The 16,748-nt window shown below is 42.3% G+C and overlaps 1 protein-coding gene across 17 annotated transcripts in view; it reads right to left on the bottom strand.

The window, feature by feature from the left end:
• The window catches only part of MYO18A (myosin XVIIIA), a 498,725-nt gene that overhangs the window by 162,150 nt on the left and 319,827 nt on the right, over nt 1–16,748 (bottom strand). For all 17 annotated transcript variants that reach the window (XM_073616822.1, XM_073616821.1, XM_073616820.1 and 14 more), the window contains 2 exons: nt 3,561–3,626; nt 1,103–1,231 (listed from right to left, as the gene is read on the bottom strand). In XM_073616822.1, coding sequence (XP_073472923.1) covers nt 1,103–1,231; nt 3,561–3,626 — 195 coding nt within the window. The remainder of the gene's footprint in view (nt 1–1,102; nt 1,232–3,560; nt 3,627–16,748) is intronic.

Here is a 16,748-nt window from a genome sequence, read left to right on the forward strand (position 1 = left end):
TACTATGCAATGTTCGTATTCCTGACTAGATTATTTTTTGTTTTCCCCATTTTTGTATTCATCCCTTATTATTTTTCTTTAGACCTCACCCACTTTTTCAAAGTTTATTTATGCCATGGGTGGTCAGTACGCATAGAGTATCTCTATGTGTATAATTGTAAAATTACTAATGCAGTTTCACCTTGAACTAGACTTTAAATGCTAATCGTGCAGACTACAGCTAACAGCAGCCTGGGAAAAAACACTGTAAATGCAAGGAATTTAAAAGGCATTTATTAAGCTCCATACACAAAACAAAAAAGTCTATAGTATTTATAACTAAAAAATCTTTTTAAAATAAAAGCTGATATCTAAATTCAACAAAATGGGAACAAAGCAAATGTTTTTTTTCTCTTTTTCACGTTATGGATTTAAAGTGTGGATTTCCGTTTTAAATCATATTTAAAATAAAATGGCAAATATCAGAAAGCAATAGGCCACAGAATAATATTTCAAAAATGTAATTTTATTCATGGAAGTAGGTTTACTTATATATTTATAGAATGTTATAAATATTATCCAACCTCTTTCACATAAGGTAACTTTTTTTAGGTTTACGATTTTGCCTTAAGCTCTAGAAAAACAGTGAAACAATTATACATTTGAGAATAAGGAAGAATTAGTAGAAGTAAAGTTTGAAGTGTATGTAGTGAAGTTGTACTTCTTTAGATAGTCAAATGGACCGGTTAGACATTTTGGACGCTGTATTGCCAGCTGAAATTTAAGACAGTCCACTGAAATGTTCTACAGCACTCGGAGAAACCCAATCTATACACGAGTGATAAGGAGACAGTTGTAACTCTTACCGTATCACAGTGCTCGATCCCAGCAGTGTGACTATAGCTTGATAAATTCTTTGCTGAAAAACAGTTCAACACAGAGGTCTGACACAGAGACCTGTCTGTCCCTCCCAGCACATGCAGACGTTTACAAGGAAACCCCCTCATCTGACATCAGGCTCTAATCTTTAGCAAAAGGCGAGCAGTTTACCATTTTTGGTTACTGGGAAAGCTCTGGAGCTTCTAATTTGGAAACGTCAGCCTAAGCATTGCACTCACTGTACCTTTCTCTTTTTGAACTGCTGTCGAGCCAGGTAACCTCTGCATGCAGCCTGGAATAATATGAGGTTTCTACGAGTTTGCTCATCCCTCTGTTCCTCAAGCTTTGTCAAGGTGCCAGCTCGGAAGAAAACCTGAGAGGACAAAGAGAAAGAAAAAGTAAGATGCAGACCGCAGCAGATGCCTGCAAAGTTTCAAGTCCTGCAGATCCTTTACTTACTGAAGTAATCCCCAACAACTACTGGGATGGTGTCTGCATTACATTACCAACTTTTACATCTCACTGCAGTGTGTATTCATCCTGACAAGTGTCACAGTATATTTGTGAAGGAGGTTAATACAGAGCATGCCTAGGGTCAGTGTTAAGTACAAATCAACGTGAGAAGTGACAACCCTGAACTCTGGGAGAGTCTGCAAGTAAAAATAGGTCATGTTCACATATAAAACTTAAAAAAAAACTTTATTATGTTTTCTCAACTCTGGTGAGACATCACCTGCCACCTCTCTCCTCTGTTACGCCACATGGAAGACCCAGCAATGGTTTTCTACGGTAACTACATTAGGCTATATTTATACAAAAGGCACTTAAGGGCTGGGATTAGTATACTTAACGAAAAGATGAATGTGCTTCGTTGTCTGCACCCTAAACAAGTGATGGTTTAGATTTGTAAAGGATAAACAGACACACTATGTTTATAATATGAAGCCGCACTAGAAGCAGAAGAATGACCTCGCCTTTATCAGTGAGAAGTAGCAAGCTTGGATTCCTCAGCTTCACCCTTTGCTGTCTGTGAAGGGTGCTTGGCACCGCTGGATTCAACAGTCCAGAGAAATCCTCTGGAGCCCCAGAGAATGAACGTGTTAATCAGCAGGGCCTGACTCTGTGTGCCATGCCTGTATCCCCTAGCTCATTAGCATGAGGAATTCTGCCTGTGGGAAGCAACTCTTGGTCAGTACATAATGCAAGCCACAGTGTGCCCAGTGCTTTATTATCCTGCATCCAAGCAGTGCATTGTGTGACAGTGAATGGCAGATAAGTCTTCTGCAATCTGCCATAACCACTGAACATGACGCAGCTTTCTGCCACTCTGCCGATGGGAAGGCTACATTGAAGTAGGATATGATCACTGGCATTTTATAAAAAAAAGACTGTGATGGTCTTTTTAACTCAGGTCAACAGTGATTAAATAAACATACAAACATAATCTACTAGCTGGGTGAACTGTGAGCACTACAACACAGGCACATAACTGCTGACAATAAAGAATATGAATGCAAAAATAAGCACATGAAAAAAACAGCCATATAAGAATCAAAGTAGTCACCAATTGAGAAAAATGAATAAAAAATACAGACTGAGAATTATTATCCAAATACTGCACAGATGCACAATATAAATATACTCTTTAGCGAGGCACACATGTTCAAAGTGCAGTAAATCACATCAGCCAATCAGAAATAATATACCTTGACTATGATTTTAAGAGATTGTAAGCTAGGTAAAACACAGGTAAATGTAAAAAAACAAACAGATTCCTCCAACCACACAAGTAAGGTGGATGTAGGAATCCTCCCCGCTGAGACACTGTATTCTGACAGTAGGGACTCCCTGCTGTCAGAACACACTGATCAGTAGCTGCAGCCACTGATTTAAGTTTTCCAGTATGGTTGGTGGACAGAAATCGATCTAATGATTGACTTCTGTCGAACAGGGAGGGCCACACACAGGATGAATATCCAACTGGTCCCTGCCGAACTTCGCTCTGTCTGTACCCACCCCTTTGATGGTTACCTAGGTCTCCTCACTTTGCACATTAACATCTTTAACTTAACAGTTCAACGATAATTTTTAGCACACATTCATCACCACTTTCTAAGCTCTTTCCTTGACTTAGGCTTTGTGTACACGGGAAATTTCTCAACCTCTCCTGAACGCTGGAACATCACAGCTAGTAATCCACGTGTGTAAAAACGTGTGTTTAGCAGCGTTTACAAGCCGCAACTAACTGCATTTAGCCGCGTTTGCCCTCAGAAGCGTTTACTAAAGATGACCTCAGGAGACCCTCCCAAATGATTAGAAAACACTCAAAACAAGTATTTATTAACTATTTCAGCCATTCTGTGACAGAACAGTGTGAGTAGCAGCTGAGAAAGCAGTGTGCTTGTAGCTAGCTGTTATTTTTTGGTTAGTTTATTAATATGGATCCCATGATGAGCATGTGTGAGGAAATGCTCCCGATGTTGCTTTTGCTGAGGCTACAAAGATGTAGAAAATTGCATGAGAGGACCATCCATTGCTTGATGGCCATCCATTGATGGCTCAACGCATGTCCACAGGATACTTTTCTAATATGTAGGTTCAGCTGCGTAATTACCCAGAGCAATTCCAAAAAGTCCCAGTTTAGCTGAGAGATAACAAAAATAATAGCGTGTAGACATTCCAATACTTTCAAACATACATACCCTGCTCAGTCCCATGTGATAACTGCTCTTCTCAAGGTCCAGAGATTCTAAAAGTTCTTCTACAGCCTACAAAGAAATAAGAACAAAGTTTCAGATTTATTAATAGTATTTACTAGTATAGTATTTATAGTAAGCTCAGATCTGTAATCACTACATGAACATAACATGAGACAATTTATCAAATTATCTAAAGATGAATGGTTTCAGACTCCTTTCACAAAGAAACTAGGTTTCCCCCCATATTACAAAGTGAAGATCAGATTTTCTGCTGCACCAAAGACGCATACAAATACAATAGAATACAATTCAAAAAAGACTATGGTGGGAACATATGGATTTGCAGACCACTTGTGCTGGTCATTTAGGTTATTCGGAAGTGTGTATGGGTGGACTAAGCACTTTTGATATGACAGCCCCATGTATGGTGGTATGACAGTTGATGGTTTAACTACTTGCTTACTGGGCTGGGCTTACTCCTGCCCAGACCAATTTTCAGGTTTCAGCGCTGTCACACTTTGAACGACAATTGTGTGGTCATACAACACTGTACCCAAATTAAATTTTTATCACACAAATGTTTTTTTTATTCTTTTCACACAAATAGAGCTTTCTTTTGGTGGTATTGGGTTTTTTATTTTTTGTTGACCAAAAATGTTGAATAAAAAAAAATACAAAACAGTTTTATATTTTCTTATAAAATTTGGGGTAATTTTTCTCCTTCATTGATGTACGCTGATGAAGCTGCACTGATGGGCCCTGATAGGCTGCATTGATGGGCACTGATAAGATGGCATTGACAAGGTGGCACTGGTGGGCACTGACAGGTAGAACTGATGGGCACAGATGGACCTGGATGGGGATTAGTGACACTGATAGCCTGCACTGCTAGGTGGCACTGATTAGGCATTGTTTGGCACCACTGGTGGGCATTGATAGGTGGCACTGATATACACTGGTGGGCAGATTGGTGGCACCGATATGCACGGTGGGCACTGGCAGGAGGCACAGATGAAGTGGCTGTGCCTCTTCCTCTTCGGGACCAATGTCCCTTACACAGAAGCCGGTGATCAGCTTTTTTTTCTGCTCACCTTGTCAGCGCGAGGAGAAAAAAAAAAAAGGATTACCGATCTTCTGTTTACATCACGTGATCAGCTGTCATTGGCTGACAGCTGATCACGTGGTAAGGGGATGGTCACGTGGTCATTGGCCGATCTGTGATCACCCGAGTCTCATTGATTCGGTGATCACAGGGGACACGCAGGGAGCGTGCAAAGGGGAGGACTTCTATTGACGGCCTCATGGCAATGTAGGTCCGCACTGTAGCCGTCATTCGGCTATAGCGCGGACGGGAATCGGTTAAATATACTTTTATTTCACACAGATTTATGCCGGCCATAGACAGTTCGAATCTCGCCCGGTTTAGCTGGGACCGGCTGAGATTCGAACAATGTATGGGCAGGCTGAAAGTACCAAGTTCAACTTGGGAACTTGGACTCATAAATTAATATTAGAGTCCAAGCTTAGGACCTAGAATGTGGCTGCTGCCTTACCTCAATTCCCCACGAAAGGTGGAGAATCTAGAAAGTATAGATAGAAAGGAGGTATGGGTGGTGATGCCCCAATGTAGGTGTATACAAATAAAGATATAAATGGATATAGTGAGCAAATTGTCATGCACTACCCCTTTAAATACTATGTTACATAAAAAACTATTACCATATGAATCAAAACACAATAAATATGCATGAAGACAATAAATAACAGTGAATAAACAGTGAATCACATCTCATCCTCATATACAACCTGGGTTCAATCCAATGGATTTACACTATGAGATGTCTCTTTCTCCATCCATTTCCTGCCTGAGTATATTCATGGACTGCACTGAGTAAAGAGAAGGAGAGACCAGACATTTTTACCAAGGAATCACTTACACACAGGGCCTTTTACTCCTGCAGGGGTGCCACCATTTGGTGAGCGTAGCTGGATACTGTTGCACGGATATTTAAAGCACAAAGTCACCTTGGTCTGGGACAGTTTACTTTGGACTTATATTAACGTTTTTTGGCACAGTTTTTTTGCACATATGCACTTCAGCACTTTTTAACTATATCAGATAGGTGAAGGTCACATAAGTCGATTATGTGACAAGGTTTTTTTGAGTGGATATATATTTTTTTCCAGACATAGCAGCACTTGGCACTTCTTAAAGTGACAGTGCATATTCATCTTTTGATTTTGCTTTTTATATTATTTCTATATGTTTGTAGGTTGCTGCACAGTGCTTCTTGCACATATGTTTTTTTTTCCACTGGACACTATTGCACTTTAAAGCGGTTGTATACCTGCTGTCTTTTTTTTTTTTCTACACCTGCAAGGGAAAACGCATAATGAGCTAGTATGCACCGCATACTAGCTCATTATGAGATACTTACCTTAGAACGAGGCGCCGGCATCTCACCTGGTCCACGCCGAGGGAGCTGACATCTCCCCTCGGCGTGTCTTCTGGGTATCGCGGTTCCGGCGATGTGAGTGGCCGGAGCCGCGATGTTGTCACTCCCGCGCATGCGCGCGGGAGACTTCTGCCCGGCAAGCTCCGGAGTTTGCCGATGTCTTGTCAAATACAGTCCCCTATCATATAGTGTCCCCCCTGTACTGCGCAGGCGCAGTACGGAGGACAAACGAGACGCCAAAAGTCTCCGAAGTTTAACAGCTGATCATCAGCTGTACACGGCGCCTGCGCTGTTATTCTCACCCTATGTCCAGGTTCATTCCCTACTATCCAAGTGGACATAGAGTGAGAATAAATAGTTGCAGAGTGCAGCGAGGCCGTGCCCGAAGCGTGGCGAGCGAAGCGAGCCCGTGAGGGGCCCTCTTACACAGCCATCGCTAACAAGTGCCGAAGCTCCGTGTACAGCTGATGGTCAGCTGATCAACTTCGGACACTTTCGGCATCTCCTTCTGCTCCGTACTGCGCAAGCGCTGCACAGTACGGAGCGGACACTATCCGATAGGAGGACAGTATATGTCAGAACACCGGGCTGTCAGCCGAGAATCCCCTGTGCGCATGCGCCGCTGCAGTCAGCGGCTCATTGCGAGGGGAATATCTCCTAAACCTTACAGGTTTAGGAGATATTTTTTTTACCTACAGGTAAGCCTTATTATAGGCTTACCTGTAGGTAAAAGTTAAAAATAAAGGTATACAACCGCTTTAAATCCCATTGGATGAACCCAGGTTGTATATGAGGATAAGAGATGTCATTCACTGTTATTTATTTTCTTCAAACATATTTGTGTTTTGATTTTTATGGCAATATCTTTTTATGTAACACGGTATTTAAAGAGGTAGTGCATAACAATTAGCACACTTGTATATATATTTGTATACACTTACATTGGGGCAGCGCCACCCATACCTCTATCTATCTATATGACCCAGCCTCTTGGGATCTAGAGCCAGGTCCCGAGTCTTTCTCCTGTTATAAGCCTCACTTTTAGCTCATCGCTGTCATTGGCAGCTTCACTGGTCAATAGTAAGCTAAAGCCGGATACACACATTACAATTTTCTGTAGATTTTTTCCTTTAGATTTACCAAAACCATATAATATGAAGTCAAACCTTAGGCGTTTCAATTTGTATGCAATCAGGCAAGCCCTTGCACTACATGGTTTTGGTAAATCTAAAGAATATCAGACAAAAGTTGTATAGTGTATATGGGGTCTTAAGAGGCTGGAGCCAGGCCTTTGACCCAGGAAGCTGGATTGACATTTTCATGATAGAAGACCTCCAAAGTCAGGACACTGCATAAGCAAACAGAGCTGCTTGTTAGGCAGTGCCAGAAATTAATTAGAACTTTTGTACCCACTTCAGGTTTGCTGTGCTTAAAGCAGGGATTTTAATCACATTCCTGGATATTAAAATTGAGTACTAAAAAGGAGCAACAAAAATTATGTACAGAAAACAAAATAAAATGTAAAATATATGGTAAAGGACTTTTAGGTAAGTGTAACAATAACTTAAAATGTTCCCGAAAATGTACTAGAATTTTGAACTAGCAAAAAGTCCAAATCCATATTCATTTTAATCACTCACTTCTAACTGTAGAGGTGAACACATTCAAAACACAACTATATTAAAATAAAAACTTTATCTCTTATTGTACTAAGGAACCATGTGTGACATCCTAGATACTTATCTGCTTCCCAAACGAAGTCCTAATAAACACATTATACATACTGCTCTTTAGTTTCCAGCTGAAGTGCTATCAATTGAATTGTACACCATAAAAGCAGCATAAAATGGCAGTGAAAGTGTTATATGGCTGGGTGCTTTTTATTGACCACACTTTATAAAGGGTTGTGCCAGAGACATCACTATGTAACAGCGCTCTGCTACACTGCAGTCTGGGCACTGCCAGCATGTTGGAGGAAACACTTGTCATGTTTAACCAGCTTGGATAAGGAATGGGGAAAACTTTGTTTTATTCTTACTATACAGTGTCTATTCTCCAAAGCTGTAGAATATATAGAATGCTACAATGAAATATCAAAAGTGATAAAGTAACATAACAGATAAGAGATTTTACAAGGAAAATTACAAAATAAAGTGAAAATATTCAACTTAATCTAACAAATGTTGTTGATACAAAGGTTGATCATTCTCAGGCATTCTTCTTGGCCACCCGGTGCATAACCATAAGACCCCTTTCACACTGAGGCGGTTTTCAGGCGTTTTAGCGCTAAAAATAGCACCTGAAAGCTGCCTCATGCCTCCCCAGTGAGAAAGCCTGAAAGCTTTCACACTGGGGTGGTGTGCTTGCAGGACGGGAAAAAAAGTTCTGCAAGCAGCATCTTTGGGGCGGTGTAGGAGTGATGTACACAGCGTTCCTACACCACTCCTGCCCATTGGAATGAATGCGGCTGAACAGCACTTTGAAAACGCTGCAACATGGGCACTTTTAACCCCTTCTTCGGCCGCTAGTGGGGGTTAAAAGCGCCCCACTAGCGGCTGAAAAGCGCAGCTAAAACAGCAGACCACTAACAGACCCGCTGCCCCAGTGTGAAAGGGGAATTAAGGTCCAACACACAGCATACAAACAGGACTCTTACCTACCTCCACACATTGGAGTTGATCTATGTAAACCGGAGAGTGCAAAATCTGGTGCAGCTGTGCATGTTAGCGAATCAGCTTCTAACTTTAGCTTGTTCAATTAAGCTTCGACAAAAAAAACTGAAAGCTGATTGCAGAGCTGCACCAAATTTTACTCTCCAGTTTCAGTAAATTAACCCCATTGTTTTTTTACTAATTGGCTTCATTATAGTGCTGTAATTCCATTTGTGTTTTGGTGGCAGCTCAGTTCTAGATAAGAATCAGTCTATGTAAATTCTGTATATTACTACTATGAAAGCTTGAAGCTATATACAGTGGAACCTCGGATTAAGAGCATAATCCGTTCCAGGAGAATGCTCGTAATCCAAAGTGCTCGCATATCAAAGCGAGTTTCCCCATTGAAGTCAATGGAAACGAAAATAATTTGTTCCGCATTGACTTCAATGGCATGCAAAACCGCATGCGGCCAGAGGTGGGGTGGGGGGGGGGTCGCCAGAGAGCCTCGGAAACGGCCGGAAAGGCCCAAGGGCACCTCGGTTGACCTTGGCAAACCTCGGAAAGACTCCGTTCCCGAGGTCAGTCGAGCTGTCCTCGGGCCATTCCTTGCATTTCCGAACAGCTGCGATCGGCTCCGGTGCCCCCCCCCACCTCAGGTCAAACGCGGTACTGCACACGCATTGGCCTAAATCGTGCTCATTTTGCGAGACATCACTCGCAAACCGAGTTATGATTTTTAAAAATACAGTGCTCGTATTGCGAAACGCTCATTAACCGCGTTACTCGCAATCCAAGGTTCCACTGTATTTATATATATATATTGGAGAAGTATCAGGCTAAAAAAAAATTTAACTGGGAGGTAAAAACAAAACAAAACAAAGTATATAAACAAGAAATACCAAGGTATATAAAACTAGTATGTTAAAGGGAGATCTATGGTCACAGCATACATTTTCATTTTATAACATCAGCGTTATAATATTACAAACAAAGGTTAATTTTTGGCAATCCAATTCAGACTTGCTGAAAAAAAATATCTCCCGTTATGTTGTGAGTGCTGCCTGTCTGCTGGTCATCTCTTTCCATAATTTCCTGGATTCCCTACATGCTTTGCAGCTTCTCCTCTGCGGTTTATTTTCAATTTCTATATCCCCATATTTTTAAATATCCCATGGTACCTTGCAGCCAAAAAACTGATTCCTGTACCGACTCCGCCTCCTGAAACTCCTCTCAGCACCTCTGTAGTTCAGAAGGCAGGCTCTGTGAAATATGTGACACAGCAGAGCCTATACATCGGGCACGCACATCGCACAATTCAATAAATAAATTCAACAAAAGTTTAGAAATTTTAAGAAAGCTCAGATTAAAAAGGCGTAGGCTAGAATAATAGAATTTCAATGTGGAAATGAATATAAAGATTAAAATGTATCTATAATCAATATGTATGAAGTTTGAGGGTTTTTGCTCTGGCATTACCTTTTTAATGATCGTAAAAACAACTCCAATCATAGTCACACATAGGGGGTTATTTACTAAAGGAAAATCCACTTTGCACTAAAAGTGCACTTGGAAGTAAAGTCACTGTAGATCCGAGGGGGACATGCAAGGAAAATAAAAAACAGCATTTTAGCTTGCACATGATTGGGTTATAAAACCCGAAGAGCTTCCACTCATTTCAGATCTTCCCCTTAGATTTAGAGAGACTGCACTTCCAAGTGCGCTTTCAGTGCAAAGTGGATTTGCCTTTTGTAAACAACCCCCATAATGTCCTTCTACCCTGTAAGTTCATTCAGAAGTACTGCACCAAAACTCTTAATGACCCCGATGACTGGTGACCAAACAAGATGGTTTGCCCCATTTGCTGACACTGCCAGCCAATCGGAAGACTTTGGGATTCAGAGTGGAGCAGTTCTCCTGAGAGCCAAGTGGTACTTTGCTTAGGGCATCTGCTTAAAGCTTTCTTAAGCCATGTTAGTAATCTAAGAATACGGAGTGGAGTTTTCCCTAACGCAAAGGTAAAATCACAAAGTGATTTAGGTCTTTCCCACAGCAAGCTGGGCAATACCTTGCTTAACAAAATATTCCCTAAACGGGGACAAAATGGCAATTGCTTTAAACCAGTTCTTGCCAGGAGACAATGCTGGGCTCTTTAACACTCCTTGTCACGAATCACATTTTCTGCTAGAGGAGGCTGCTACCCACTGATTTATAATACTCATTAACACCTTTACTTCTAGCAGAAAACGTGGCACATAAATATTAATACATCCTCATGAAGATCTGATGTTGTGCATGGGGCTGTGTTCTGCAGCACTGGGAAGCCTCATAATTACTTGTCTTTGAAGGCTAGTAATCTAGCGCTGTGTACAGCACTAGGAAAGATAGGAAAACATTTTAAAATCCATTTATATGGACCTAGGTTTGCCAACTGTAGGTTCAGCTGAACATACAGATATAGCTCTACACACATTATCTCTTCTGCATGCAGAAAATTACTTACAGAATATTACAATTAACAGACAAGTAGTAATGCCCTGTACACACGGTCGGACATTGATCGGACATTCCGACAACAAAATCCATGGATTTTTTCCGACGGATGTTGGCTCAAACTTGTCTTGCATACACACGGTCACACGAAGTTGTCGGAAAATCCGATCGTTCTGAACGCGGTGACCTAAAACACCTACGTCGGGACTATAAACGGGGCAGTAGCCAATAGCTTTCGTCTCTTAATTTATTCTGAGCATGCGTGGCACTTTGTGCGTCGGATTTGTGTACACACGATCGGAATTTTATTACCTGCTCTCAAACTTTGTGTGTTGGAAATTCCGATGGAAAATGTGTGATGGAGCCCACACACGGTCGGAATTTCCGACAACAAGGTCCTATCACACAAAATCCGACCGTGTGTACAGGGCATAATAATCTTTATTCAAATCATATTTAGACATACGTAAGAGACCAATTTAAAAGTAAAAAAAAAAACAGTTGTGTTCTAAGGTTCAAACAAATATTAGTCATTTGTAGTTATATAGAAGCATATGTAATTATATATATGTATTATCATATTTGCTTATTACACATACCTCCTAATAAGCGCTGAACAATAGTTTAGCTCTGTTCTTTCTCTTATCCTCACTGCAGGCCTCCCAGACATGGACTGTCTGACTGAAAAGAAAATAATGTGGTCTCTAATAAGGTGAGACCACCACAATGGTCCAGATAGCCAGAAGCCGTGTGACCTCTGGATGGGCCTTAGGTTATAAGATGAAGCAGTCATTGTATGCATGGAATGAGCGCTACATTTTACTGCAATTTGGTAATGCTGAGATGTACTCTATGGATTCACATGAAGTGTGAATTTTAATAGGTTCACATAAAGAAAATTTCCCAGAATTTTTTGAGTGGCAGTAAAATGAAGACTGATTGTTGAACGGCTGCTATTGGTTACTGTATTACTGCTCTTTACACTTTTATGAAGGAAAACAAAATGAATCTCCATGGTCAATCAGTCCCAGAAGACAGGAACTTTGTATGCATTGGGGTTGATTTACTAAAACAGGAGAGTGCAAAATCCGGCACAGTTGTGCACGGTAGCCAATCAGCTTCTAACTTCAGCTTGTTTGGTTAAAGAGCAACTCCACTTTTGTTGAGAAAAAAACATTCCCCCCTGGGTGATCTATGTACATTGCAAGGATTTTAACAACCTTTGTTGCAGATTTCTACCTTTTGTTATTCTGAAGAAATCCCTTTTTGTCTCTCTGTACTGAGTGGATCTAATGGGAGTGGTTTCATAATGATCAGTCAGCTGTGGCAGCTGCAGGGCACTAATGAGGAAAGCTGCTGCGCTTGCATCCCTTTAGACGTGTTCCTATCCTCACCAAAAATTAAATTTTTGTTGCAGGGGATGCCTGAAATCTGACTTGTATCTTAGAGCAGACTTCTTGGAAAATTGGTGCGCCAATCACACAAGCAGGAAATGATGTTTCTGGGGAGTGGTGTCAGGCTAGGAGCAGATAACAGGTAACAGTTCAGGTGTGCCGATTATGCAAATAGTTCAAGGAACAAGAGCACATACCATGAGCAGGTCTAAGCAGAGCAGGTCAGCTGGGACTTGTAGTTCACTGCTGCAGATGAAGGTACTACAGTAGAATCAAGCAAAGCGTAGTCTAGGCAAGCTGGGTCATACACAGGTAGATCAGAGTCAAAATGGTACCGAATCAGGAGCAAGCAAGCAGGGTCAAAACTAGTCGGGTCATACACGAAATATACAGAGCAGATATCAGCTGGGTCAAGCAGTAGCACACAAAGGTAACAACTCTATCAAGAGCACTGATTGTGTGCCGATACAGGCAATTTAAAGGATACCTGGCCAATCACTGTTGTTTCCCAGGCAAAGGCTGTGACAGGTTCTGCTGGGTCTTAAAGGGATCCTAGTACTGACAGTTGCTCCTGCACCCCCAGGCTTACTTGGGAAAACGAAGGTGGAACTTCTTCTTAAATCAGTCAGCATGAAGATCATGAGCTGGGACCCAAGATCGATCCTATGGGCCGAAACCTTTCCAATGAACGAGATATTGTAAGGAATTGCACACTCGTCTGGAATCAAGAATAAATGCCACTTCATATTCCTGACTGTCCAACACGTCCACAGGTTCTGGTTCATTTACTTGGAGGCTGGAATGAACAGGTTTCAACAATGAAACACAAATGATATTTGGAATGCGCATGGATGGGGGAAGTTTTAATCTACAGGCCGCAGGATTAACAATCTTCGAAATTTCATAGGGCCCTATGAATTTTGGGCCAAATTTTTTAGATGGAACATGCAGGGACAGATTCCTAGATGATAGCCACACTTTCTCACCAATGTTATATCCTGGTGCCTTTGAGCACCTCTTGTCAGCCATTTTCTTAAAAGCCTGCACAGAACAAGAAATATCACGATTAACATCAGACCAGATTTTGGAGAAATTTTCAATCGTAGTGTTGGCATCTGGAACAACGGAGGGTGGAAGATCAAACGAGCACACATAAGGATGCAACCCGTAAACACAGAAGAAAGGAGAGGTCCCTGTAGATGTGCTGGGACAATTATTAAAGGCAATCTCCACTCACAGAAGGATGTTGACCCACTCCACCTCATCATTGGCCATCAGACAATGTACCATCTTCTCTAGAGTCTGATTAGTCCTTTCTGTTTGGCCATTTGTCTCAAGATGATATGCTGAAGACGATAACTTAATCCCCAGCTGAGAGCAAAGGGCCTTCCAAAACTGGGCTATATACTGAGAGCCACGGTCTGAGACAATGTTAATTGGTGCCCCATGGAGCCTGAAAACATGTTTAATGAATAAAGATGCAAGTTCTTTAGCCGATGGAAGTTTCAGAAGCGGAACAAAGTGGGCCATCTTACTGAACCTGTGTACCACCACCCAGATTGTAGAACATCCCTGGGACGAAGGCAAGTCAGTGATAAAGTCCATAGATAAATGGGTCCAGGGACGGGTAGGAGTCAGAAGAGGACGTAAGAGACCGGAGGACTTAGAGGTACTGCTCTTGCTTCTGGCACAAACTTCACAGGCCTGGACGAAGGCCAACACATCCTGCCTAATCGATGGCCACCAGAGGTTGCAAGAGATAATCTCAAAAGTCTGTCTAAATTCCGGATGTGCTGCAGGTTTTGATGCATGTACCTGCTGCAATACCTGCAAACGAAGAGCCAGGGGCAAAAAAGCATACCAGAGGGAGTTGAGGTTTTTGTGGTCATTCAGAACTATGAATGGATAGCGAGCTCTCTCCAGCCAATGTCTCCATTCCTCCAAAGCTAGCTTTATAGCTAGAAGTTCTCTGTTGCCTATATCATAATTGTGCTCTGCTGGGGAACATTTACGTGACAAGGCGGCACAGGGGTGGATGGCAGCATTTACAAGATCCTTTTGTGACAAAAGCTCCCCCACCACTACTTCAGATGCATCCACCTCCACAATAAAAGGCAGCTCAGGAACAGGATGGCATACAATTGGTGCAGAGGTAAAGGCTTTCTTCAACTGAGTGAAGGCTGCCTGGGCTTCAGTAGTCCATTTAAACTTAGTCAGAGTTTTCCTGGTGAGAAAGGTGATGGGATGTGCAATGATGGCAAAGTTCTTAATGAATTTTCAATAGAAATTTGCAAAGCCCAGGAAGCGCTGAATTGCCTTCAGGTCTGAAGGTGGTGCCCAGTCTAAAATGGCTTGAATCTTGGCTGGATCCATGGTGAGGCCTGTGTCAGAAATTAGGCAGCCCAGGAAAGGTAACTTGTTTGACATGGAATAAACACTTTTTGGGCTTTACAAAAAGGGAGTGAGTCTTTAATCGGGCCAATACCGAGCAGACGTGCCTCTGATGTGTTTCAAGATTGGGAGAGTACATCAAAATATCATCTAAGTATACAAGCATGAAGCGACCCAACAGGTCACAGAAAATGTCATTCATAAAGTTCTGAATGACAGCTGGTGCATTCCTGAGACCGAAAGGCATGACAAGACATTCGTAATGACCATCCTTGGTGTTAAAGGCCATCTTGCCATCTCCTGCACGGAAAGCGCACTAGATTATAGGCTCCCCTTAAATCCAATTTGGAGAAGATTTTGGCTCCCTGGATTTGAGAGAACAACTCTGTGATGAGAGGAAGAGGATACTGATTGGAATCAGTTATCTTATTTAGACCTTTGTAGTCAACACAAAGTCTCAGTCCCCCATCCTTCTTTGGGACAAAGAAGCATCCTGCTCCTGCGGGAGAAGTGGAGGGACGGATGAAACCCTTAGCTAGGTTTTCCTGAATATACTCTTGCAAAGCAAGATTCCCTGGATCAGACAGTGGAAAAACTCCCTCGAGGAGGTGTAGTGTCAGGCAAGAGGTCAATGGGACAATCATAACTGCGATGAGGAGGTAAAGAGTCAGCAATCCCTTTAGAAAACACAATCTTAAAGTCCTTATAACAAAGCAGAATCTGTTCCATTCTCACTTGACAGGCAGCAAACTGGATTGTGCTTCTGAAGCCAAGGAAGGCCTAAGATCAAAGGAGTGGATGGAGAGTCAATGACAAAGCATGAAGTCTTCTCCCAATGCAATGCCCCCAATTGTAACTGGAAAGGGTCGGTGGATCGGAGCACTAGATTTTGTGAGAGAGGCTGATTATCCACAGAAATCAGGCAGACCGGGCAATCTAGAGCATGAGTTTCCAGGGACAAATTCTCAGCGGCCACAGAATCTACAAAGGCCAGCAGTTCATGAGCCCCTGTCCCAAAGTGGATAACAGCGGGTAAAAGTATACGATTGTCCTCCTGGGGAGATGAAAGCAGACCTAAGGTGACCTCCCCACAATCACCTAGGTCTTGGAGTTTCCCAGACGTGTAGGGCAAGAATGGAGCACAAGACCCTTGAGGCCACAATATAAGCAGAGTGCCATGTTACGCCGGCATGTGTGTTCCTGGGCAGATAAACAGGTGAAGCCTAACTGCATTGGTTCTTCCTCAGATCTGGCACTGGAAGTGGAATAATCAGGTGGCAAGGGAAGTATATAATTTGCCACAGCCATAGGGAGTTCTCGCCTCCTCTCCCTGGCGGTGGTCGATTCTAATGGCTAGACATATAGCCTCCTCCAGTGAGGCCGGGTCGGAAAAGTTCACCAGAACGCCCTGAATTGGATCTGAAAGGCCTACTCTAAACCTGGCTGCGGAGATCTGCATCATTCCAGCCAGATTCTGGGGTCCATCTGCGAAATTCTGAGCAATACATTTCAGCAGTGGTAGTTCCTTGCTGTAAGTTACACAGGGTTGTTTCTGCAGTAGCAGCGTGATCTGGATCATCATATAGCAACCCGAGGGCTTCAAAGAAGGCATCTACTGTTAGCAGGGCCAGATGGTTTGGTTCCAGGTTAAAAGACCCAAGCCTGGGGGTCATCCTGTAGTAGTGAGTTAATGATCTGAACCCTCTGAGTTTCAGAGCCAGACGAGGATGGCTTTAACTTGAAATATAATATGCAGCTGTTTTTAAAGTTGCAAAACCCTTTACGGTCACCAGAAAACCGGTCAGG

This window comes from Aquarana catesbeiana, linkage group LG02 (genome assembly GCF_042186555.1).
Source record: "Aquarana catesbeiana isolate 2022-GZ linkage group LG02, ASM4218655v1, whole genome shotgun sequence".
NCBI lineage: Eukaryota > Metazoa > Chordata > Amphibia > Anura > Ranidae > Aquarana > Aquarana catesbeiana.